A 24,310-nucleotide genomic window follows, 5' to 3' on the forward strand; every position below is an offset into this window, starting at 1 on the left:
GAGAACTTGTGATGATAAGACAACAATATTGCCACATCATTGTATCTTTGAATTCCAAGTTGCTCAATACAGATATTTGGCTGAAAATAAATATTCTATGTTTACTCTCTCTACATGCTACTAATTTGTTTACCTTCTGCAATAAAGAATATGTACCCTGACGAGTGTTCCGTATCCAAAGTAATTAGAAGAAGCCAACAGAAAGCTACAGAATACTTTAATCGTCACAAATCAATCTAACAGGTACTACAACAAATGTTTGTTCTGATTCTGTGAAATACACTGAGCTGGCTTTGCAGCACCAGTTATAGACAGATGCTCACGGCACAGAAAGTTCAGATTTCTGATTCTGCTTTTATTTCTCTCTCTACTGAGAGATTCAGTCTAAGGCCCTTCTTAAAAGTGGAAGAAGGGACTCAAAGCCAGCCTGAGTAACCTTTTTAAAACAAAAAAAAAAATTAATGGAAGAGTGTCCCCATGGCAGGGGTGTTGGAGCTTGATGATGTTTCAGGTCCCTTCCAACCTAAGCCATAGACTCAGAATCATAAGGTCGTTAAAGACCTTCAAGATCATGTATCCAACCATCCTCCCATTACCATTGCTACACAAGCACTAAACCACATCTCACAGCTCCTCATCCAGGCGCCTCTTGAACACTGCCAGGGATGGCGACTCCACCACCTCCCTGGGCAGCCATTCCAGTGCCTGACCACTCTCTGAGAGAAAAGGTTTTTCCTCATGTCCAACCTAAACCTCTTCTGGTACAACTTGTGGCCATTTCCTTGGGTCCTGTTTGTTGCCTGGCAGAGGAGGCCAAACCCGCCTTCAGGAAGTCGTAGAGTGCACTGAGGTCTCTCCTGAGCCTCCTCTTCTCCAGACTGAACAATCCCAGCTCCCTCAGCCGCTCCTCATAAGGTGCTCCAGACCCCTCCCCAGTTTTGTTGCCCTTCTCTGGACACGTTCCAGGGCCCTTCTTGTGTTTCTTGTCTTTCTTGAAGTGAGGGGCCCAAAACTGAACACAATACTCGAGGTGCAGCCTCACCAGTGCTGAGTAGAGGGGGATGATCACCTCCCTGCTCCTGCTGGCCACACTATTTCTAATGCAGGCCAGGATGCCCCTTGGCCACCTGGGCACACTGTCGGCTCATGTTCAGCCGAGCATCAACCAACAACCCCAGGTCCCTTTCCTCTTCACACTCATCCAGCCACTCATCCCCAAGCCTATAATGCTGCATGGGGCTGTTGTGGCCAAAGTGCAGGACCCGGCCACTCTATGATTCTATGAGATATGGGTGAAAAAGAGAAAATAAGAAGGATCTTGAACTGAATCTTCTGAAGTACTATACAAGGGACACAGGGTGGGAAATAAAAGTGAAAAATAACAATCAAAATCAAGAAGAGAGCACAGAACAAAATGTTATGTTCCTCTGGAGAAGTACTTTTATCTATCAACCAAGCAGTTAAGTCATGAAAATGGTGAACACAACATCAAGTTATTCTCGACTGCAGACATAGCATAAACACTATAAGAACATAACAGAAATATTGCCTCCAGAGTTTAAGGCACTGAAATGTCAAGTGGTCAATGTTGAAATGGGGATGGAGGTTGGGTGGGGAGAAGAAGATAAATAGAACTAAAAAGAAAATGTTCTTTTCCGTGACATAAGAACAAGTACAATAAGAACAAAAGAGAAAACATAGTGAAGCTGTGATGTACACTGCATACTTAGAGGTTAGAACAGACATCCAGAAGACAAACATCTCAAACTCTTATCTACTTTAGCTCATAAAATTTCCCATGAACTGTATTACTCACTAATCTTTACAAGCACGCAGAGTGGTTACTGAGAATGCTGTCCAAATACCCATTACAGTAAAAGAACATAAATAGTGTTGCATATCTGACTACAATACTATTTTCCTTCTCCTTCTCCATAAGAAATTCTCATTAAAAAAAAAAATCATGTCACTTGCCAGCCATGGACTTAGCAAATGAGAAAATAATGTACATCATTCATCTAACATACTGGTAATATGATGTGTATAAACATAAAATCATTTATGGGCTAGGTCTTCACAGAAGTTAATTAACATTGTGCACAGAGGAAGAAGGCCCAAGAAAGCTTAAAAAGCTATTCTCCCCATCCAATTTAAGTTAAATTGAAATAACTAGTGCATATCGAGGTACATTCTGTTCCCACATGGAGGAATGTAAACATACAGACACTAAATTGCATTCTGCTGAGTCAAAATTTAACCTATCATTTTAAGGTTGGCAATTAAAGGACTGACACTAAGAACAAATTGAAAAATCACACTTAATTATGGCTTAGCAAGCTTCATCTAAGCAGCTGAGCATAGTTAACTGAGAGTGCATGTTCTCGGAGCTCACCAGTCATCATCCTCTAAAAATGCACTATCACGGCCAGCAGCAGCTTCTGTCCAGAAATCTGACCACCTTTACCATCAGACTTGGAAAGAAATGAAACTTGGAGAGAGCTTGGCCAATGGGTAACAGAGCATATCTTCTGTTGCTATGCACTAATCCCATTAACAACTTGAGAACAACAAGGATGACCTTACAAGGGAAGACTTGGGAAGGAAAGGGAAGCCTTGGGAAGCGAAGGGAGGGGTCTGCTGATCAATTACAGCGAAGACAGTAAGGGGCAAAATGGTAAGAGCAAAAAGAAGAGTGCTGAATTCTTTCAGTACTTCAGTTCTTTCTTACACAAAGTCATAAAAAGTGCAGTATTTCCTAGGGAGCACACATTCATCAAAAGCACGCATAATACTTCTCTTCCAATGCTTCCGTTTTTCAAATTTTAGTTGATGTAATGGATTTACACCAACGACCAATGAGGAAATATATATTCATAGCTAATAAAATGATAAATTACTGCAATGAGGGTCCAGTACCAGTAGTCACTGACGCACACAGTGAGTTGCTTCAGCTGGTCCACTGAATACAATTCAATGCAGAATATTAATACAGAAATAAAAGTTGGATGGCGTTAGCTCAATATACTAAAAAGTAGGATCCTAGAATTGTTAAAAAAGCAGGAAAAGCAGGAAATGCTTATAAGCTGGTATGGAATTGCATTTTAGAAAGCAGGGACTATGAAAAAGATTTTGAGGATAGGGATACCAAAGATAATTGATCAGATTTGAATCTAAAATAGCTGTTCTGACTTTTGATTTAATAAACAAAGCTAGTATAGGGAATTACTTCTATTGAGTAGAAATAAGGTCCAGCTGCTACTGCCCATCTTAAGAACTGTCACTTCTGTTTCACTGTCATGAATGCCAGACTTCCATCTAAGTCAGTAAGATGGTCAGACTCCATTTTCGCTTCTTTTGTCATGAAAAAAGGACTCAAAGCTAAGAAAAGCTGTTGTTGTTTAGTTGGGAGTTTTTTGTTTATTTGTTTTTCTGGAGATGATTTCCCTTTTGATCACAACTGGAGATGATGCTCCATTTCAGTGAAATAACTCATTCCAACAACTCTTGGTGCCAAAGTACATGATGCTGTGAGTTCAGCTGACCTTTCTCTGACAATAACCAACTTAAACTGGCATTCTTCTTTAAAAAGGTCCTGGAGAGAAAAGCAGATCTTCAGAAGATCCTGGAAATAATCATTCTGAAAAGATGTTAATTGTACTTTCTTTCACAGAAAAGAAGCAGCCACCAAAATTACTGCTTTAGAAAAGATACAAAGAGGAACTACATTATAGTGTTGGTTGGTGAGAATTTCTGTTCTAGACTCATTTGTAAAGGAATTTTGTTATAAAAACAATCTTCAGACATCTTTTTAAAGAACATTTTATACTTTCTCAGTCTGTGGCAAAACTTCCAGTTCAAAAGGCACAAAGACCTTGGCCTAGAAGAGATGCTGTTTCCATTACAATTCTAGTCAGATCTTATTGAGTTATCTGGTAAAAATTAGTCACTAACTTTCTTCCGCTTGCTTTCTTCAGCAAAATTATTACATTCTCTCAAACCACCATTTCAGCTCTAACAGCAGTTGATCCGTGGCATTACAAGAATAGCAGGCAAAGAAAAGAGAATATATTTGATGATCAGGGTTCATGTTCTGGACATAGCAGAAAGGCCAAAACAAGAAAGGAGGGCATCTGGACTTGCTTCTGTTGATAATGTCTTACAGATCTACAGTTCAGCAGAACCACAGGAAAAAAGTTTCTAACTGAAAAAAGAAAGAAATACAGTCTAAACATTCTTACTCCTGGGAGAGCTTTCTGAAGCAGTATTTGCTTTCATACACACCAACAATGCTAGTCTTCTGTTGGTATCCTGATAGTAAAGCAGCCTTAAACAATCAGATATAGGGAAAGGACTGGGGGACACTCAGCAAACTGCAAGGCCAAAAGATGGGAAGAAATTCTTTGGGTTTTGAGGAAAGATGCTGGGTCTGAAGATTTTTGAATCAGATTTACAAGAAGTCCCTCAAATGGAAGAGCAGTGCTGAAAGACATCCATTAAGTAAAGATGAGGAAAGAAGATCTCTATTTCATCCTTATGCTTTCCAGCTTAAGTGAGAACAAGAAAAATCCCAGTTGACACTCAAGGACATGGATCTGTACCTCCTCCAAAGCCAAGTGAAAGTCCGAAGTCTGAAAGTCCAAAGAAAAAATCTACCCAAACTCTGCTCATGGATGGAAGCTTGAGAAGAAATAATCACTATGTGAGCCAAGGACCACAAAAGGAAAGAGCAAGCAGATAGGGCAAGAATGCAAGTGGTTGAGGGAGCTCACAGTATCCTGAAATCAAAATTAGAAAAAAAAAAAAAAAAAAAGACAGAGAGAGAGAGAGAGAGAGAGAGAGAGAAGAATAAAGTATTAGGGCTCAGAAGTTCCCCTATAAATAGGGTCAAGAGGTCACTGACAAAACTACCCACTCTTTTGAGTGAAGACAGTTCAGAAGAATACAATGGTGCAAAATGTTATTCCTTACGTTTCACATTTTAGGCATGAAGAAGTATGAAGCAGCTAAATGCTCTACTGCAGACACTGCACTGGGAAAACTATCCACAGAGTTTTCCCTATATCCTGTGAGCTCAATTTTAAGCTACATAACACTATTTTTAACAGCTGTCAATGTAAGATTGCAAATACACTTAAGAATATATATTTTATTGATTCCTGATAGGTTAAATGCACCCATTAACATAGTGGATGGCAGCAATAGCATGAATATGTCAGAACGAATCCATTCCCTGTGTCAAGGCACATCACCTAACACCATTTTGTGAGCACTGTGAAACTTCATCCTAACAGGATGAGGCGACTACAGAAAAACAGCTTTCATGAAGAGCTTAATGGAGCCCGTAGATTCCACTGCAGGATCTGGGTTTTCTGCTCCCAGATACTCTATGCATTTTTTTTATGATTTAAAACACTATAGAAATTAAACGTGAGCTGTCAGAATTTTTATTGCAGGAATAAATATCCTCTGTCACTTTCTGACAGATTTAGGAATTTTTTTTATTTTTTTTAACAGACCATACTAATCACTGTTGTCTAAACTGATAGCTACTGGCAATGGCAAAGCTCATCACCTGCAAGCTCCCTTGCCACTTTCTTTTGGGAAAACTGTCTTAAGACAAACAGATGTTTCTGCTGTTTTAAACCAACAGGAAATGGACTGACTTTCTCCCTTTTCCTTTCCTAGAAACAAATACTAGCAAAGAAAAACCCTAGCACAGCTGTACTCAACGCTTGCCTTACAACAATATGTCTGTGTGGGAGGCATGCAATGACTGGGAACAAACAGGCCGGGGAAGTGAAATGTAGCATGCAGAAGATGAACACAAAGAATTCTTTTATAAGTCTGGGAGTGGATTATTACACCGTTACATTGATGCACCAGCAGGGTAATAACACTGATGTACAAGATTTTGCTCTGTATCCTGTCCTAGCTGGCAGTGTACAAAAGTTAATAATCAGCTGACAATCTCAGTCTCTTTCAAGACAATCGATGTCCACACCATCAGAGCACCATTACACTGAACAGAGTGTGGGCTTGGTGACCAATCTGCAGCCTTAAACTTAAGGAAATGTTTTTAGGTTAAGCTTGAGAAATTCAATCCTACGCAGAATTCATTCTTGTTGTCTTTTTGTAGATACGCCCAATGCTTCAATTTTCACTGCTAACAAATTGGTACCTTTTATGTGCACTAAATTCACACATAAAAGTGAAAATAACATTAAAGTTGTTGCACTATAGCCATCATTATAGGAAAAGAAAGCTTGAAGAAAATGATGAAACAGTGCAGTAAACCTACTTTAATGATAGTTTGATACTGGAATTATGACATGTTAAAGTAAGGAAAAGCTTTTCTATAGAAGGCAACTTTTTACAGTGCTTCTGCTGTGAAATTCTTGTATGAAAACACAAATTCATGCTGCCATCTAATGGTCTAAATCAAATGTTTCCAGCTGAACAATTAAATTGCTGATCTGAACTATCACTTTCATTGCTGTTAGGACTACTGTTTCTTTTCTTGAACTCCCTGAAATCCATCCATATCTGTTGTTCAGAATAAAATTACACTATGTTAAGGGAAATCTATTTCAGCCGAACTTTTTATTTCTACTCTCACAAAGTTTTTCAAATTTCTTCCCAAAGCGTTTTTGTTCACTTGTCCAAAACACTGGGGAAAAGGGGGTAAGGAATGCAGAAGAGAGTTTTCTAAAAGTCACTCAGTAAATATCTTTATCATTACACTTCTTAATTCATAAAACAAATTTTAAGGACAAAACTTTTCAACAGTTAGTGGAAAAGCAAGACAAAGTGGCTCCTTCTGGTCATTTTAGGGGAGAGATGTTGTACCTTAAAGATTAAACCAAAAACCAATCATTGTAACTAGGTAAAATCCCCAGTGCTGCCCAACCTGCTCCATGAGCAAGGGTTTTGTTCACCCTGGGAATCAGAGCACAAAGCCTAACAGCTTTCTGTAGCAAAACATGACTTAGTTAAATCAAAATAATTTCAGTAGAAAGTTTATGTGCCTGCTTGCCTCTCATTAGAGCTGTTATTACGCAGATACTAGAAAAGATTTCATTCTTTCATATACTTCTGAAGAGTCTGTTCTTCTGGAACTTTTTCTCTCTGAGGAGAGATTTTTATCTTTTTACAATCCTTCCACTGTCATAGTCTGATGACTCCCACTACAGCATTCATAAAATTATTACACATCAACATTCTTAGCATTACTTCTTAGAGTAGGATTCAGTGCTAGATTCAGACACCAAAATTTATATATTTAATAATGTGTAGAAAACTAAGTTGGATTACAATGAAGCCCTGGAGAGACCTATATAAAATGTAGACAGCTTATGGCACAGCAAATAGCACTCCAGACTGATGACTGCATTGACCAGGCCTTCCACTGGTTGTAACAGACAACAGCCTTACAGTGGACAGGCTGGTACCACTACTGAGGTATCTGAGCTTGGATCTGAGTCCCAGCCTTGCATTAGCCTCTGGCTGCCTGAACATGAACACACCCTACCACGTGGGATGCAGTCGTGCACAAAAGATATCTGCAGGACGTGACACATCACTCCTCTATGGAAACCAGAAGTTTCCCATGAATAGCTGGAGTCCTGGTGAATTATCTAAAATCGCACACTGAGTGAACCTTGGTTTTAGGTGTTCAATTTCTTGACTAAGCATAGATACGCAGGGTGATTTGAAAAGCCCCAGTATACTTGGCCTTCATCTGCCATCCTACAATGGTCTCCTCTAAGTTTTCTGCCAAATCTGCTGGTCTGACACAGGCATCTCAGAGACCTTACAATGCCTCAAATGGCGCTATGTTTGGGTAACTCAGGGTTGCGTAGGAGCTGCAGTACATATGTTTGTGAAAACATCTGCTTTGTACACATCTGTGTATTAAATCCACTTTTGTTGCAAAAAGCTGAATAACTTTCAGCTGAAATAACTGAATTTCAGCAAAAGATAACAGGCTCATTACACACCTGGATTAATGAAAAGACATAATTCCACGGAGCTTTATCTTTTCCTCGCTTCTGGCAGATCTGGTCAATATTAGACTGAAACCTCAGACGGATGAGTCTCTCTGTGAACAAACATCTCAGTATACTCAGGTGGCACAAAAGGACTTCTAAAGGCCTGCACATTTTCAGGCTTCATCCTATTTCTGTAGATTAGGTATCTGGGCTGTATAATTGCAGGTGTTCTTCTGGAGACAGTCTCGACAGATTTTGTATCATATCCTGCAGTGCAGCCTACTCAAAAATTTGGCTTACGTTATCCGCAGCTGTTCTTCTGGGTAGATTTTTCTTTTTCTCCGTAGTACTAAGTAACTTTTGTGAAACACACAAAGCTGAGTAAGGGTTTAGATTGCATTCCTAAGCAGACTCAAAGTCAAGTAACAGTAGCTTCTAATCTGTTCCCTCTGATGCATATATTTAATCTTTAACTCAGCATTCACAGAAGAAAAAGAATCTTTTCATTTTTAATCCATTCTTTCATCATACAATCTTTTATTTATCCAACCTGACAATTTTAGTTATTTATCCAACAATCACACTATTTTCTTTTCAGTCAAACTGAATTTGGAGAACATTAAGTCCACAGACGGAATCAACCAAAGACTGGTCCCTCAAACTTCTTTTTACTATGCTACTTTTTTAAATCACTTATTTAGTATTTAGGACACTGATTCACAGGGCTGATACACATATTTTCAGGAGCAATTAAGCCTAAGAAAACCTAAGACCTACGCAACAGCTCAGCCCGCAGCCTAGGAGGAAGGAGGAAGGTATACATGTACACCTAGGGAGATGCCTGGTGCCTTAAGGCCAGGCAGCTTGGCTGGCTCCAGAACAGGCAAGACTGTGCTTCATCCTCACTTCTCAAGTTTGATGTTGTAAAGAAGTGCTTGCTGACAACAAAGAAATGTGCTCAGAATGAGCTCTGAAGAAAAAAAATCAAGAAGGAACGGTCTTTGTACTCTTCCCTCATGCACTAAAGAGAAAGGTAACAGTCTTCTTAGTCTGTAGTATACAATATACAGGCAGGAAGAAGCAACCCTGAACAAAATGAACATGAAGTCTCAGTGCAGAAGAAACTGTCACAGTGCACAGAAGCTGCTGTTTATCCCAAGGACATTACCATCTTGCGTGACATGTGCTTTACAGAACTAACATGCCATACAAATTCCCTAAAACCAAACAAGAAACTGCTCTAATTATTATTATATTCCATCCTTTAGCTTGTCATTGTTTTTTCCTTTGTTCCTATACTTCACAAGTGTTTTTAATTTTGAAAGCTTTAAAACAAAAAAAAAAAAGTCAAGGTTTTTCAAGCTCTCTAGATTGTGGTGAGACGCATTTTAGAGAATTTTATACAATAAGCAAATAACTTCTGAATTCTCCCAGACAACAAGAGTTGAGTTGTGTGATCTCTGTGACGCTGCTTTCCATACTGAAACATCAAAAGCTGGTGTTCAGTTTCTAGTGGTTTTATTTCTTGGCTGAAGACACTTAGTTTGGGTAAGTCTGTAGGATATCACTTTTTTCTGTCATTTATGGACATTCTACAGTTGAAAATACTTCAGGGACTGTTTTCAGTTCTAATTGAAGACAAAATATCCTACAGCAAGCAATCAGTACAACAAGGCAAGCTGGATGACCCTGTGGTTGGTCTGAACTCATATCTTTATTAATTATTTATATATATATATATATATTTATTAATTGCTTTAATTTGAATGCATTTTTTGATTTTCTTTTTTAACTTATACATAGTTTAAACCAACTGCCTACTGAGGGGTGCGAGGGAGTTTCTAGAGCTGGCCACTGATATGGATAGTATGCACATTTCATCCTCAGTTCTGCCAATACTTTTCAAACCTGACCTACTGTTTCAAAATTCATCCTTTCCTGAGCAGCTTGCCTGTTCTCCCAAAAGGTGCGCGGACAAATTCACAAATTCACATAACCAAAATGAGTTAGCTCACAGTCCATGAAAGCACTAGCACTCACTTCCCTAGAGTTGGTTTGTAAAGTTTTTAGATTGAAAAACAAACCACATCAAATGCAGTGCTCAGCATTATTAGCTTTTTTGTAGTGCACATTGTTTGACCCAAAAGGTTCTTACATGCCTTTACTGCAAAACTGCTCAGAACTGAGAGACTTAAAAAAGGTAGCATTCACCTGGTTACTTTTGAGTGATATAAAATCTTTTTTTTTTTTTTTTTTCATTTTAATTCAGTAGAATTGAGCCTTTTGTTAACTAAAAAACGTTGTCTAACATGGCCCTGGATTCAGGGCTGAGAGTCTTTTTTAAAAGCTCACCTTATCAGAGACAATCGAGTTTCCTAGCAACAAAGCTAGTGCACAGACGCTACTGGAATAATCTGGAGAAGACTCCATGCTATGAGTGAGATGAAAAAGCTTTAAAAGTCTTATCCCTGCTTATCTCAATCTGGTATGAACTGCAGTCTACAGATACTTAGTGTACTGGAGACCAAAGCTGATGCATTGACGTGATTCAGCACAGCACTACACAGACTATCAGCTCACGTCAAGATGCAATATAATGACAATCATCCAGTGCTGCCACCCCAGTGCCAAACCACACGCACCACGTTTGAATGAAAAGTCAGGCTGGTACCTTCAAGCTTTTCTCTCCTCCGTCCTCTCTCCTTGGCAGTAACTTCTGGTATACATTACTGAGCCTGGTACCATGCACACACAAAGCTCAATAAGCAGCTGGCATTCAGCACCTGCCCTGGTGCAACACCACCAGCACTACAAACAGGAACAACCAACAGGAAGTGTGAGCAGGTCCTCCTGAAAACCAGAGAACTATGGGAATATGGGTAGGACAAGCTGCATGAGAAACAGTGCTCAGAGGAGGATGTTCATATAGAAGGTCTCACCACTTTTCCCTTACCAGCTGGCTACTGGGAAGGGTTTCTGTTTTCCTTTTTTTTTCTCCTCTCTCATTTGTTTATTTTCCTTTCTTCCATACAATTCACTTTCATATTTAACATCATTTTATGCCAATGGCTGTGTACCTTACAATTGCAACATTACATTCTATGTGTAAACCTCTTTCAATATTGTCTGTGCTTTATACACCCACTGCCTATATCCATATGCCCTACTGCATTAGCAAGCACAGTTCTTCACAAATTTAATTGAGCCTTAGCTTGCAAACTCATTCCTGGCCCCTCTGGTGACAGCACAAGGCCTTGTGACCAGGTGAGAAGGTGTCTGAGGTCAGATTGTTAGTCAAGCAGTAACTCATCCATTCCTCTTCTCAACACCCTCCTCTCCTCCAAAAATGATTAGTTTCTGAGCAGCTCATCTCCCAGTGCTGGAGCGAGGAAAACTGAAAGGCAACACAGACTGGTTGCAAGGGAAGAGGAGGAGGAATCAAGGTCACCTCGGCACAAATCATTTTAGGTTGATGTGGAAGCCAGCTCTCAGCTTTGCATGCAAATAGCAGCTCTTAGACCACACTTTCACGAGTTCCTGAAAAGGATCTTTTGTGCCAATTGAAACACTAGGTATAACTGCTCTAAAGATATGTCCTGAGATGAACTCAGTTCTTTACTCTTTCCCCCTCAAGTCATTCATCTTGCCAGAATCAAATTCCCCCCAGACAATCTCCAAGTCTTAATCTGGATCTTCACCTACTTGAAAAGCACATTTTTTAAAACGGAGATAAGAAAAGGGAATTTAGTTACAATATTAAAAAAAAAAAAAAGTCTTCCAACTTTTCTGCATACTTACTGTCTGTTTTAATAACACAGCTATTTCCTCAATCTAGAGTCAGAAACTGATGAAAATGAAAAATACAGAGTGCAGCATGCTACCTACGCTATATTTCAAATCTTAGGTTTTGATGCTGTGGCATCTAAAGGGCATAAGATTATCTATGCTATTCTCTTCTAATGTCAGCTCTAATAAACAGCATTCAAATGATGCCTTACAGAGTCTAAGTGCTTTTCTTATGGGAGCATGATAATGATATAATGAACTAGCATGTTCTGATGCAAAACAAGATGATAAACAATTATTTCTGACATAGGACAAGTCCCTAGACATTATTATACGGCACCATTCTTCCTTCCTCTGGTATTGCTGCATGTGCAAGTGTATGCACAGGAGGTATGTGCACACATGCAGACAGGCAGGTATAGTTATTTACTACTTATTTACTTTTAGTTACTTATTAATTTACATCCACCATACTATTAACCATCCTGCACAGCCTACTGCACTAAGCTAAGTAGAGCAGATAAGTGGAGATTCTGGCCTCTGTCTCACCTCATCTATTTGTTTTATGATCAAAAAATCAAATACATTTTAAAAGTGACGTTGATGTACCATCTGTACACTAACATTGGAACAAAGTTCAAGAAGTAAGTAAACTTCAAGACTGCAGTAGACATACTACTCATTTCCCATGCAAAGAAAAACAAATCTTTAAAGTTAGTACCTGCTAAATTGGGGTTCTGCTTCCATAAATATATTTCAGTAACTAAGCTGAGATTCTAGAATCTCCTGTTTTATGCTTCTTACTAACTTGCACTTTTTCTACCTTAGCCTTTTTTTCTAATAGTCAAAATAATGTCATTGCAAAAGCAATTAAAATAAATGTAGGATTTCTGGATACCAACAAAGCTCATTTCAGGCCCCATATCCAGCTACTTAAACCATTGCATATATGAGTCAGCAGCAACAAGAAATAGCACACAAATAACACAATAACCAGACATTCTGCTCTGTAGAATAATGAAACAGTTTCCTTCCAGTTGGTTTGTTTCATCTTGCATTTTCATTTCAAACTGCCTAATTTTTAAACACTGCTATAAATTCAGCTTCAAACAAGAATAATTTGAGCAAAACCACTTTTCTGGCATTCATAGTCATATTCTTCTTGATAATTATGAGGTGCATAAAATTGTTACAGAATCCATTAAGTAAACCCCTCAGCAGAAAGGTAACATATTTCACTGCAAAAACATTCTGTTGGAAAGTCTAACTGTTCAAATTACTTTTGGAGTTTTAGTCTAATCCCGAAAGAGCTGATCAAACACAGTTCCTCTGGGAAAGAAAGAATAGGAAGAATGGGATGAAATCTCAGAGAAATAGCCCTCAGGGTTGCAAAAAATACACATATTACCTGAAGTTTGTCTCAAATTGTCATACGTAATACAAATTATATTTTATTCAGACTGAAGTAGAACAGTTTTTCGATCTCTACTATAATCATACAAATACCAAAGATGAAGATATTTCAAAAATGTACGACATTTTCAAGATGATATTTTGATGGCCATTTAACAAAACTGCCCCTCACATTTAGTTTTCAATTTTATTTTACCCTTCACAAATTTGTTAGTTTAAAAGCAAAATTTGGAATACTGTCTTCTGAAAGATTATTCCAAGTTACTACTGTCATTACAGGATCAGTGGAGATTTCCAAATATAGGCTTCTAAACTGTGAAATAAAGGATTTTTACTCACTGAATACTGAAGATTAAGGAATTGAGATAGCTGACAATGCAGAATGGTAAAAATTTGGAAACTTGAGAGTGTTTTCAAGCTAACATTCAAAATGCAGCCCTCCTAATTTTATAACCAATTTCTAAGAAAAGCCTGTTTCACTTCTAGTGCTAAGGATCTCAACAATATGACAGGAAATAATAATAATAATAAAAAAAAACCCTCTCTGAGGTTAATGCCCTGCATCCTTATTGCCACAGCTGAAGACCATAATTCCAATTTGCACATTAAAAAAAATAGGAACAATTTTTTTACATACCTTTCTTTCATTCAAGCTTTGGGTGCCTGTCTTCTGTAAAAAGGAGTTTGTGCGCTTCTAAATGAGGCTGCAGACTCTCCTTAGTAAAATCTTACTTTTATTTTACTCTGAAGTATTCTATGAAGTTTATAAAGATTTAATGCACATTAGCAAAGAACTGAGAAAAAAGATCAAATAATGGAAAAAGCACAAACCTCTGATTGTACATGCCCCGAAAATTATAATTTGCTCTATAATTGGGGATTGGCTTTGGATCCAATGGCCTGTAGATGGCAGGCTCTCCTCTCTTCATAGCCAAACCATTCAGCTCTACTGTTGGAGTTATACTGCCTGAGGAAAGAAAAGAGTACACGTAAGGTACTTAAACAATGAATGCTGCAAAACACACCCAGGATGGAGATGAGCAGCAAGAGAGCTGTAATAAACTCAGAAGCTATCTGTTGCTCTTAAATTAAAATGTAAATAGCTACAATGACATTTCACCACCTCTACAAGATGGGAATATAGATGCCAATTAAATCAAAGGCAACTGAGAGAATATTGAAGACTTTATGCAGTTTCAGTAGACTGATCTTCATAAGTGAAAGAGAAAATCAGTATAATAATCAAGCTGGTAATTAATCTTTGCAAAGTGCTTATAATAAAATACAATCTGAAATTATAAAAATAAAAGAGCAATGTTTCTTCCCACTGAATACCATTAAATAAAATCACAGATCAAGTAAAGAGGCACTGACACAAACAGGCAGTAATATACATTTTGGTAGTCCTTTAGTAATGTTATGACAGAAGTTGGAAAAAAAATATTTTCTTTATAAGTCTTCAAAGGCTCAGACTAGAACTACAAACAATCTAACAGGAATCATCTAACAAACTGGAACTGGAACTACTGGACATGAGTGCCTCTGCAGCCACCTACTGGTGACAGAACACAAAAACAGAAAACCACCACCACTTGCCCAGTTGCATCCATGCCAAACAAGAAGCTACACTATAGCCTCATCTGAATACATTTCTTTTCAAGAATACAATAATCTACCATATTCCTCACTTCCCTGTTGTAACAAAACCTTGAAGGAGCTAAACATACATTACAATAAAAAGGAGTTATTATTTTCTCAAAATATTTTTAGAATTACAACTGAATCTAGCTTTTAAATAGTTAAGATGTATCAAATGATGAAAGTTTTTATGCAGTTCTTATTCAGAAACTACATCAGCTACAATTTTGATATATTCCAAAGAAATATATTCCAAAGCAAGGATGCTATGAATTCAGCTATATACTAAAAACGGAAAAATATCATTTTGACAAGAAGATCATAGAATCACAAAATCCTGAGTTGCAAGGGCCCCGTAAATGTCATCTACTCCAACTCCTCTGCAATGAACAGGGACATGCACAGCTAGATCAGGTTGTCCTGGGCCTGATTCAGCCTGATCTTGAATGTCTCCAGGGATGGGGCACCAACTACATCTCTGGGCAACCTGTGCCAGTGCCTCACTGTAGAAGACTTTCTCCTTATATCTGAACTAAACCTACCCTCTTTTACTTTGAAACCAGTTCCCTTTGCCCTATCACCACAGACTCTGCTAAAGAGGCTGTCCTCTTCTTTCCTACAGCTCCCCTTCAGATACTGAAAGGCCGCTATCAGGTCACCTTGCAGCCTTCTCTTCTGAATATACAATACACTGTATTTAAAGCAAAATACAGTATGATATGATACAGTTTTTAATAAATTCTTTTAATGCCTATTTCTTTTATTTGCAGCTTTTCCCTTTACAAGCATGCTAAAAGTCCCCCCAAAAAATCTAGAAGCTGAGAGGTACTGTGCTATGTCAAGAATCAAACCTCAGGATCCATTTTTACAGAGATTTTACCACCCACTTTCTGAACAGCTAAAAACACCCTGTGAATGACACAGGATCAAACCAGCATCCTGGAGAAGCAATGCACTGATCTCCAAAAGAGCAAGAGAATACTATTGCATCACTAGTGAACAATCCTTAATGCCTAATGCTCAGGATAATACTCTTAACCTCTAAAGGAAAGTTAGTCCTGCTTTCTTACAGCCCAGACATTAACTGCAAAATGACTCCACTGTAAGAAAGTGCCTGAAAGGAGTAGGCCCAATAGACACAAAAAGTGAAGAGGAGCGTAAAGAAAGAAAAGCAAGTAAGAAAGCAAGATTCTGTCTTTTTTCCTCACTATTTTCCTTCTTTCATATTAGTGTGAAACAAAGTTAGGAACAGGTTTTTTTTTTTTACTAACTTTCTCAAATAAGACAGTACTGATCATGCAGCTGAAATGTCAGCCACTCAAAAGGTGCTTCATGTATAGAAGGCAACATACAGGTAATGCTTCAAGATGAATGATGCAAGACAGCAATGTATGTTCTTTTCATTGTTCAAACAACTTTTAAAGCTGTTTAAGGCTTTTTAATAGTACAAGTTGCGAAGAAGGAAAGTGTATAATGACAGAAACTGAAACTACCCCTCATAGAAAAAAAAAAAAAAAACATGCCAAAACTTCAGCTTACATTTATACCAGACATAATTTCAAAGGATTAGACTTGGTAAAATTTTGCTCTTCCATTGGAAAAATAGCTAAAATAATCCTCTTTTGTAAAAAAAGCCTTTGCCATGGCAATATTGGTCAATTTGTTCCTATCTTTTCTGTTTACTGTTGATCACATACAATCACTTTGTATACAGTTGAATCTTAAGTACACAATATTCACTTACATTCAATTGTTTTAGTCTGTTCATTAAAAACTCTCCTGTGCAAACCCAGCAGAGGTTCTTAATTAATCTTGTCTGTAACAGAACTAGGTTGATTGTTATCTGCCAACTTAACCTACATCTTGTTCAACTTACTAATCAGTAGTATACTATTCCAACTCTTCAACAAGAATTATTATGTCATACCTGGATTATTGTTAACATTATTTTTGGGCGGTCTAGGAGTTGGTTTGGGAAGAGTAGTTTCATTCAAAGCTTTGCTAGCAGCAGCATGCTGGGCCTTCTTGATACTGCTTCCTTCAGCTTCCCATGTCTGTTCTCCAAGAGTCAGCTGCACTGTGAACATCTTCAAGACAAAGAACAAGTGAACACTGGCAAGATTATGACTGCACATACATCAATCTGTATGAAAACCTATGAGAACGAAGAGAATACATCACCTCTTTACTTTATATTAAACTCTCAGATAACACATCTGATCTTACAGAGATCAGTGGTTCCTTAACAGAGGACAACATTTGGTGTTTCAGATGGCAAAGTGAAACAGCAACATCATAAAAGAATACTCTTAAAAACAAATAATAACAACTGTGCAAACTGTCATGGAAGACTGTATACAGGTCAGTTAAGACCACATTTCTTCACACTTTTTGACTTAGTCACTTCCACCTGTCAATAATATGTAAAGACTGCTACTAAAACCATGCAGTTTTGTAATAAATCTGAATATAAATTGATATATAATCTGGATAAATGACTGCATACTCTTCAAGACAGCATATTATTTGGCCAAAATATTTGTACACAGTGAAAGGATTTCTTGCATAACCCACATATTGCAAGGGCAGAGTCGCAACTCATATATGTGCAATGATACAAGGTAACAAAGGAAAAAAAATATTATCTTTTTTGAATGAAAACTATAGCTCTATAATGTGGATTCTACAGTAAAGATAGGAAGTATAGAAAAATTTACAGTTCAGAAACTGGTGGCTGATAGAACAATACACACTTCAAAATCTATGATAAAGGATTATTCCAAGCAGTATCTATGCCCGTGCAAGCTGTGAGTGTAAATCTGAAAGCACATTTAAGATACCAGATAGCATCTATCTTCTGAATGATATGTACATTTTCTGTTTAAAATTGAGCATCCAACAACAAGAGGAGAAAAGATAAGAAACTCAAATCTTTTCCATAATAATTCTAACCATATACAGCAGGATATAATTGTCAGATACACATGGTAAATTATGATAGCCCATCTTCTGAGGTAGATATAACTTACTGGAGGCAAGCATAAAGAAATCTATGTATTAGAGTCAGCATAAAGCAGAATTTTCATTTGGATAGTTATTTGCTCTATATGTTTTAAAATGATTTAAATTAGCTAGATTTGGAACCAGGTATCTAGAGATAGGAATAATGGACAACCCTTAAATCTGCCTTTACAAATATTGCTGTTTATCAAGTACTTGCACACAGGCATGTGAACTGAAGCCTCTTAACACATGTACACAGTGCATTTGAACTCAATTCCATAAATTCATACTTTTATCCTAATTGTAGGCCTCAATCTTGGCCTACTGCAAGCTTCAGAAGCATGGTGCAAGACCCTGGATCACAGTTCCTACCATCATTTCACTTTTTCACAGCATTCATAACAATTTCCTCATATGTGAGGGGGAAATGAAAAAAGTCTCTTACTTTTGCATTCTGCCAAACACTACTCCCCAAACTTGAAAGCTAAGGTAGGTAATACAGCTAAATACCCATAATTATGTAAGTAATCAATAAACATATATCCTTATTACTAACAGACCTGATTTTTTTTCTGCTTCTGAAGTTTATACATACATATTTTGCAAGAAAGTATTGGTGTAATACTTTCGTAAAAGAAGTATAGCCAATAAAAATATGATCAGTAATGGCTATTTAACTGCCTGTAACCCCTTATTTATTTGTTAGAGCAGTAAAATGGAACATCTCAAGTTAATGAAGGACTTGCTCAGTAAATTTCTGTACTTGAAGCTCTAGCCTTCTTACTTACACTTCTCATAAAACTTTTCTCCAAGAAAAAATAAATAAGTAAACAGCAGAATAGGTAGGAATAGGATTAATGAAATGGGTAGAAGGCAGGAATTTAATTAAAGGAATAAAACTGGCTAAAAACAAAGTCTGAAATAGCCGATGAAATTTTCAAATGCTAATGCTCAAGCTCACAGTTCTGCTATGAACAGACAAGCATTTCTCACCAATTTTCTGTGGAAGCATTTATTCCCTATGCTTAACCTGATTACCTGGTGACAAGACAACAGAAATGCAAAGAGTTTGTGCTTGTTTTCACTGTGCTGCATTCTTGACATCAGTCCCCCTTCACTTTGGTAATTCTTCCCTCACTTTTTCTGCACGCCAAACTCGCTCCTTCTCCCCAGCCTCTTTAAGTGCTATGTCCCCCAGTACTTGCCCACATCTCTGTACTACTGCTTCATTTCCTTGGTCTTTCTTTCTTTCAAGTTTGTCTACTGGGATGCCACTGACACAGAAATACACAACAAAGGATCATATCCATCTGACAAATCCACCTGGACACATAGTTAATGCTAATAAAGAGCTTCAGATTTTTCAGAAAGTGGGCAGACCTCCAGACATTCTAAGCAGACTATTAAGAAATATCGCTTCTCTCACAGCTCCACAGTTTCTAGCATCCCATTTCATCCTCGCTGTAAAATCTTGCTTGTCAAAGACAAGCAGAAAAAAAAATATATAGGAATTTATCATGACCATAACAGAGGCTGTTGTCTGGTAGAATACATCTCTGAAAATCATGAAAACCACTACCGGACAGTAACACAGTATGTGTGTGAACAAAGCAATGTGAGATTCCTTAAATGGAATGCAGCAACACATCCTTTACGTCATGTTCTCTAGCACTGATTGACACACTTTATCAGGTAAACTAAACCGCACACTACATAGAACTGCTAACACATCCAAAATCTCCACGTCTGTGCTTTCCAAAGGCTAAAGGTATATCAATCTGCATTATCATATTTGTTCTTCATTTTCTCTCCTCCTGTGCCATTCTCACTTGCTGCACAGGACAAAATTACACTTAACATTCTTCTGAGCAACAGCCAGTCTGTACAGCACGTAACAGTTTTTGATCACTTTGAGGATCATTAAAAATAATGAGAGGTGAACTGAAAAACTGAAAAACTAAGAAATTCATGGAAAATCTGTCTTTCAAAAGTGAAGCTAACACAGGCTCAATTCCAAAGATTCGGGAAAATAGCAATGAATTTATCTGAGCTGTATCTTCTTCTGCTAAAAGTTAAGTTACAATACAAATGTAATACAACTCGTATCACAGAATCATAGAACATAGAACTATAGAATGGCTTAGATTGGAAGGGACCCCACAGATCATCAAGTTCCAATCCCCAGACCACAGCTTTTTGCATGACTGCAACACTTTAACTGCAGTCATGAAAACAAAATGAACATGCCACACCATAGGAAAAAGTTATAGAAAAGCACAACTTCATACATCACAACCCACAGCCAACCAACTTGTGAATCACCTGATGCCAAATGCTTTCGGGGGAGAATGAGAACCTCAATCCTCATTTCTGATGAGTGATCCTGAAAGCCTGCCAAATCTCATCAGCCATGTACCTGCTAACATCACTTCCACCAGCATGCAGTATGCACAACAGCAGCCAAATCAGAACGTCAAGAATCTACATCAGCTCTGCACTATCTGACATGATGGGCGAGGGAATTGAGGGCCAAAAGGCACGAGGGGACCTCACTGCTGTCTGAAACTTTACTAATGTGCAAATTCAAGCCCACTGTTGTATTCGGTTTTGTCACTCCTGAAATTGTTCAGTACAACGCAGCTATTAATTATGGCATTTTCTCTCTTTGACTTTACCAGGCTTCTTTCTCCTCCCCTAGAGAGTGCCTAATGGTGGAGGATATTCAAAATGATTTGAAATGATTACTATGAGACTACCCTGCTGTGTTCCCTGTAACCTGAAAGCATCTTAATTCGTACTTACAAAATGAAGACAGATATCCAAATCAACGTGAGAAATAACAAGAACTGCCAGCTCACTATAAACTTTAATTCTAGAATCATATTAGGAGTCTTGTTATCACTACATATAACTAGCTCCACAGCAGCCTGCATTACCATGAAAGAAATTCAGTTAATTATCATCAGAGGCACACCAACTAGAGAGAAGGACTCACACATTTAAAAAGCACACACTCCAAAATGATAGAAAAGGTGGTGATACCCTCAGGAGGTCTTTACAGAAACCAACAATAAACTCAAATTATAAGTCAGAGCTCAAAAGGAAACACAGACGTACTTTCTGAAATTGAAAATAATAAAGCAAAATAGATAAGTGCAAGAAACCCTTTACACTAGAAGCATAGTTGTGTTTTACAGTCGTGCTTATCAAGATCAAGACATAATTTGTTCACCATTCAACATCTGGCTCATAACCTGGAAGCGTGACCTTACCTTGGCATGAGCAGGCCCTCTTTCATTCAGAAGCTTATACTGGGGTTGGATTCTATTGAAACGGGCTAACTCATTTACCAGACACATTGGAGTTTTCTCTTTGGGGTTTGCCATGTTATCCTGGAGAGGAGCTGCGAACAAAGAGTCTGTAAAGCTTTTGTGGAGAAAAGTACACACCATAACTTTGCAAACTTTGCAATAGTAGTACAATGTTTAAAAAAAAAATACTTTGGCTAAAAATATTTTTTTGCAAATATGCCAAATTCAGTGTTTAAATACCTTTTACACATTAATCGTAAGATAATATGCACTACATAATGATCATTTTGAAAACATGCAATTTAAAAAATATATTTTCACAGTGTCCCTACAAAAGATGACAGTGGAGATGGGCATAAACATATGCTACACTTCCTATGTCAAAGTTCATTCTCAGGAGTACAACCAGTTCTATGAATTGACTGTGCTCTCAGAATAACATGCCAACACTTTGAAGGTTGCTATATAAAACACAGATGAAATTCTATGGTCTCTCCTTCCCAGTTCTCAATTTTTCTCATAATAATAAAGTCACTCTCAAAGCACTACCACAGATCTCTCTACACTCCATTTAAGGATTTTGTTCTACTTTCCTTAGACTACTTACTTCATGTACTCTGCCTTAGCATTTTTTAGCTTTCTTCTTTTTTCAGGTTACTTGTATTTAACCTTAGCACATGCTTTCCCTGTTCACTTTTTATAACATTTCTGTATTTTATACCCAGTTCAGCATAGGAATACTGCACTTATTAGGCTACAAAGGAAACACTGAATACTGCCAAGCTGTCTGAAGACATTCTGTTCTAGGGAAGAGAAATATACTTGGAGGCTTTCCTGCACAACTAAAACTTCTCTGTAAAAGATACTCAGAATGCAACAAAACAGACATGTTCTTTTCTGAGCTTTTATATTATTAACCAGCACTTCACTGTAAATGTGGCTCAACTAAAGAATCTTAACTTAGTAAATAGCCAATTCAGACAACATATTTTTCTACAGAATCTTCTTTCATTACTTTTAACCTCCTTAAGACCTCTTTTTTTTTTCCTTTTTTTAAATATATATATATATTTACTTTACTTTTTAATTAACAAGTGAACAAAACAACTCTCTTGAACACAGAATCACAGAATCACAAGGTTGGAAATGACCTTCAAGATCATGTATCCAACCATCCTCCCATTACCATTGCTACACAAGCACTAAACCACATCTCACAGCTCCTCATCCAGGTGCCTCTTGAACACTGCCAGGGACGGCGACTCCACCACCTCCCTGGGCAGCCATTCCAGTGCCTGACCACCCTCTGAGAGAAAAGGTTTTTCCTCATGTCCAACCTAACCCTCCTCTGGTACAACTTGCGGCCATTTCCTCAGGTCCTCTTTGCTGCCTGGGAGAAGAGGCCAAACCCATCTTGACCACAACTCCCTTCAGGAGGTTGTACAGTGCAGTGAGGTCTCCCCTGAGCCTCCTCTTCTCCAGGCTGAACAATCCCAGCTCCCTCAGCCAATCACACTGAATGCACTTGGGACACCTTACCTGGTGGGTTGCTGGCGGGTGCGGGGTCTGCAAGGCCAGCAGTGGGGCTGCTGCAGCTGGCAGCCGACTCCGGAATGGATCCGTTCATGGCAGAAGGCAGGCCCAGAGTGTTTGCGGCTGTAACTGGCAGGGGTAGCACCATGGGGGACATGGGAGGGCTGGACAGGTTTGCTGTTGTCTGCATCTTAACTTGCGCCATTGTGTATCACTACAATAAACAAATCAGCGTGAGCTGGGTGCTTCTGCATTTTTTATATCAAATGACAGTATTGATATCAACAACATTTCTTTCTGCTACTGTATCTGGGTCACAAAACTATCCACAGAAGTCACGGCCCTGCAAAAATTACTTCCAAAGCAAGGTACAGAGGAACAGAGAGGTTCGCTCAATGTCAGGGAACAGCACCAGAGCAGAACCCACATGTCTTGGCTGTAGGTTCTGTTACTTAACTGTGGCCTAAAGAACAGCAGAAAGAATGACTGCTCTAGAACAAAATTCCATACAGCTCTCCTATTGGTGAAATCAGCAGTGGCTGCTTTCTCCGAGAACTGATTTGCAACAAATTGCAGTAGCAAGTTTTCCAAGTAAAGTGCATGCAAAATACCAGAGGGCCACTGGAGAAAAGTCCTTTTTTTTTTTTCTGTTAGCAAACTAGAAAACAGACAGACAAAAAGGAAGAAAAAAAAAAAAAGAAAAAAAAAGAGAAAGTAAGTTCTGAAAAATTACTTTTCCAAGCTACAGGTCAAACACTTCAATACTGACATAAATAAGCACAGGTACCACAGATTTCCTGTACCGCCGAAATGCAGTGCCTAAAGCATTCACCTGGAATACGCCAGATCCCAATCATCTCATCCAAATAGGACAGCCTGATACTGTCACTTGTTCCTATCCAATAACAGATAACAAGTGTATTTTCAAGGCTCATACACGCTAAGTGCAGATGATCTCTTAACAGCCAGTACACTGTATGGGATCTGGGACCTTTGCTGGCTGCAGCTCTGGTCCCTCTGACCAAGGTGCAGGAGGACACAAAGCGTGACCTCATATTTCACATGGAGCATCACCACTGTGCAGTTCCTTGTTACGTTTGCTGGGTAATTCTCTATTCCTGAGCAAAAATCCCATTTAACACCTAAAAAACCCCTTCCTAGTTAGGATGTTACTGAAACAAGTAGGCTTCGTGCAAGTTTTTGGGTTTTAAAATTGGTATTTTTGAACCCTTCCCTCTCAAATCTTTTTTTAAAATTCCCAAGTATCAGTTCTTAAAAGGAAACACTATTTGGAATAAAATCCCACATGACTACATACACTGTGCAGTAGGACTACTTCAGCACAGCTGCACTTATATAATGAAAATTATATTACTGTGAAACTGTACTTTGAAGCTGATGTTCAGATTGGAAGCCTATTTATATTACTTAGGGAAGGCACATTGATTTTTAATCTCTGGAAAGCCAAAATGGAAAACATAATAATTAGAAATGAAGCTGAGGTGCAATTATTTGCCCTTTTCATAAATATCCTAAGTAAAATGCTAACAGTGACAGACTTTAAAAATACATGCACAGTTAGCTGAGATCATTCAAACACTTCATGTGTTCAAACTCAAGGACTAAATTCAGACTGCC

The 24,310-nt window shown here is 38.1% G+C and overlaps 1 protein-coding gene across 6 annotated transcripts in view; it reads right to left on the reverse strand.

Moving 5' to 3' along the window:
* Positions 1–24,310, reverse strand: part of STAU2 (staufen double-stranded RNA binding protein 2) — a 164,190-nt gene that overhangs the window by 123,124 nt on the left and 16,756 nt on the right. For all 6 annotated transcript variants that reach the window (XM_052703832.1, XM_052703831.1, XM_052703836.1 and 3 more), the window contains 4 exons: positions 22,679–22,886; positions 21,101–21,231; positions 16,753–16,912; positions 14,019–14,154 (listed from right to left, as the gene is read on the reverse strand). In XM_052703832.1, coding sequence (XP_052559792.1) covers positions 14,019–14,154; positions 16,753–16,912; positions 21,101–21,231; positions 22,679–22,877 — 626 coding nt within the window. In that variant the 5' untranslated portion in view covers positions 22,878–22,886. Of the gene's footprint in view, positions 1–14,018; positions 14,155–16,752; positions 16,913–21,100; positions 21,232–22,678; positions 22,887–24,310 lie in introns of those variants that run through there.

The sequence above is a fragment of the Tympanuchus pallidicinctus genome, unplaced genomic scaffold (assembly GCF_026119805.1).
Source record: "Tympanuchus pallidicinctus isolate F22 unplaced genomic scaffold, pur_lepc_1.0 scaffold5, whole genome shotgun sequence".
In the NCBI taxonomy this organism is placed as follows: Eukaryota; Metazoa; Chordata; class Aves; order Galliformes; family Phasianidae; genus Tympanuchus; species Tympanuchus pallidicinctus.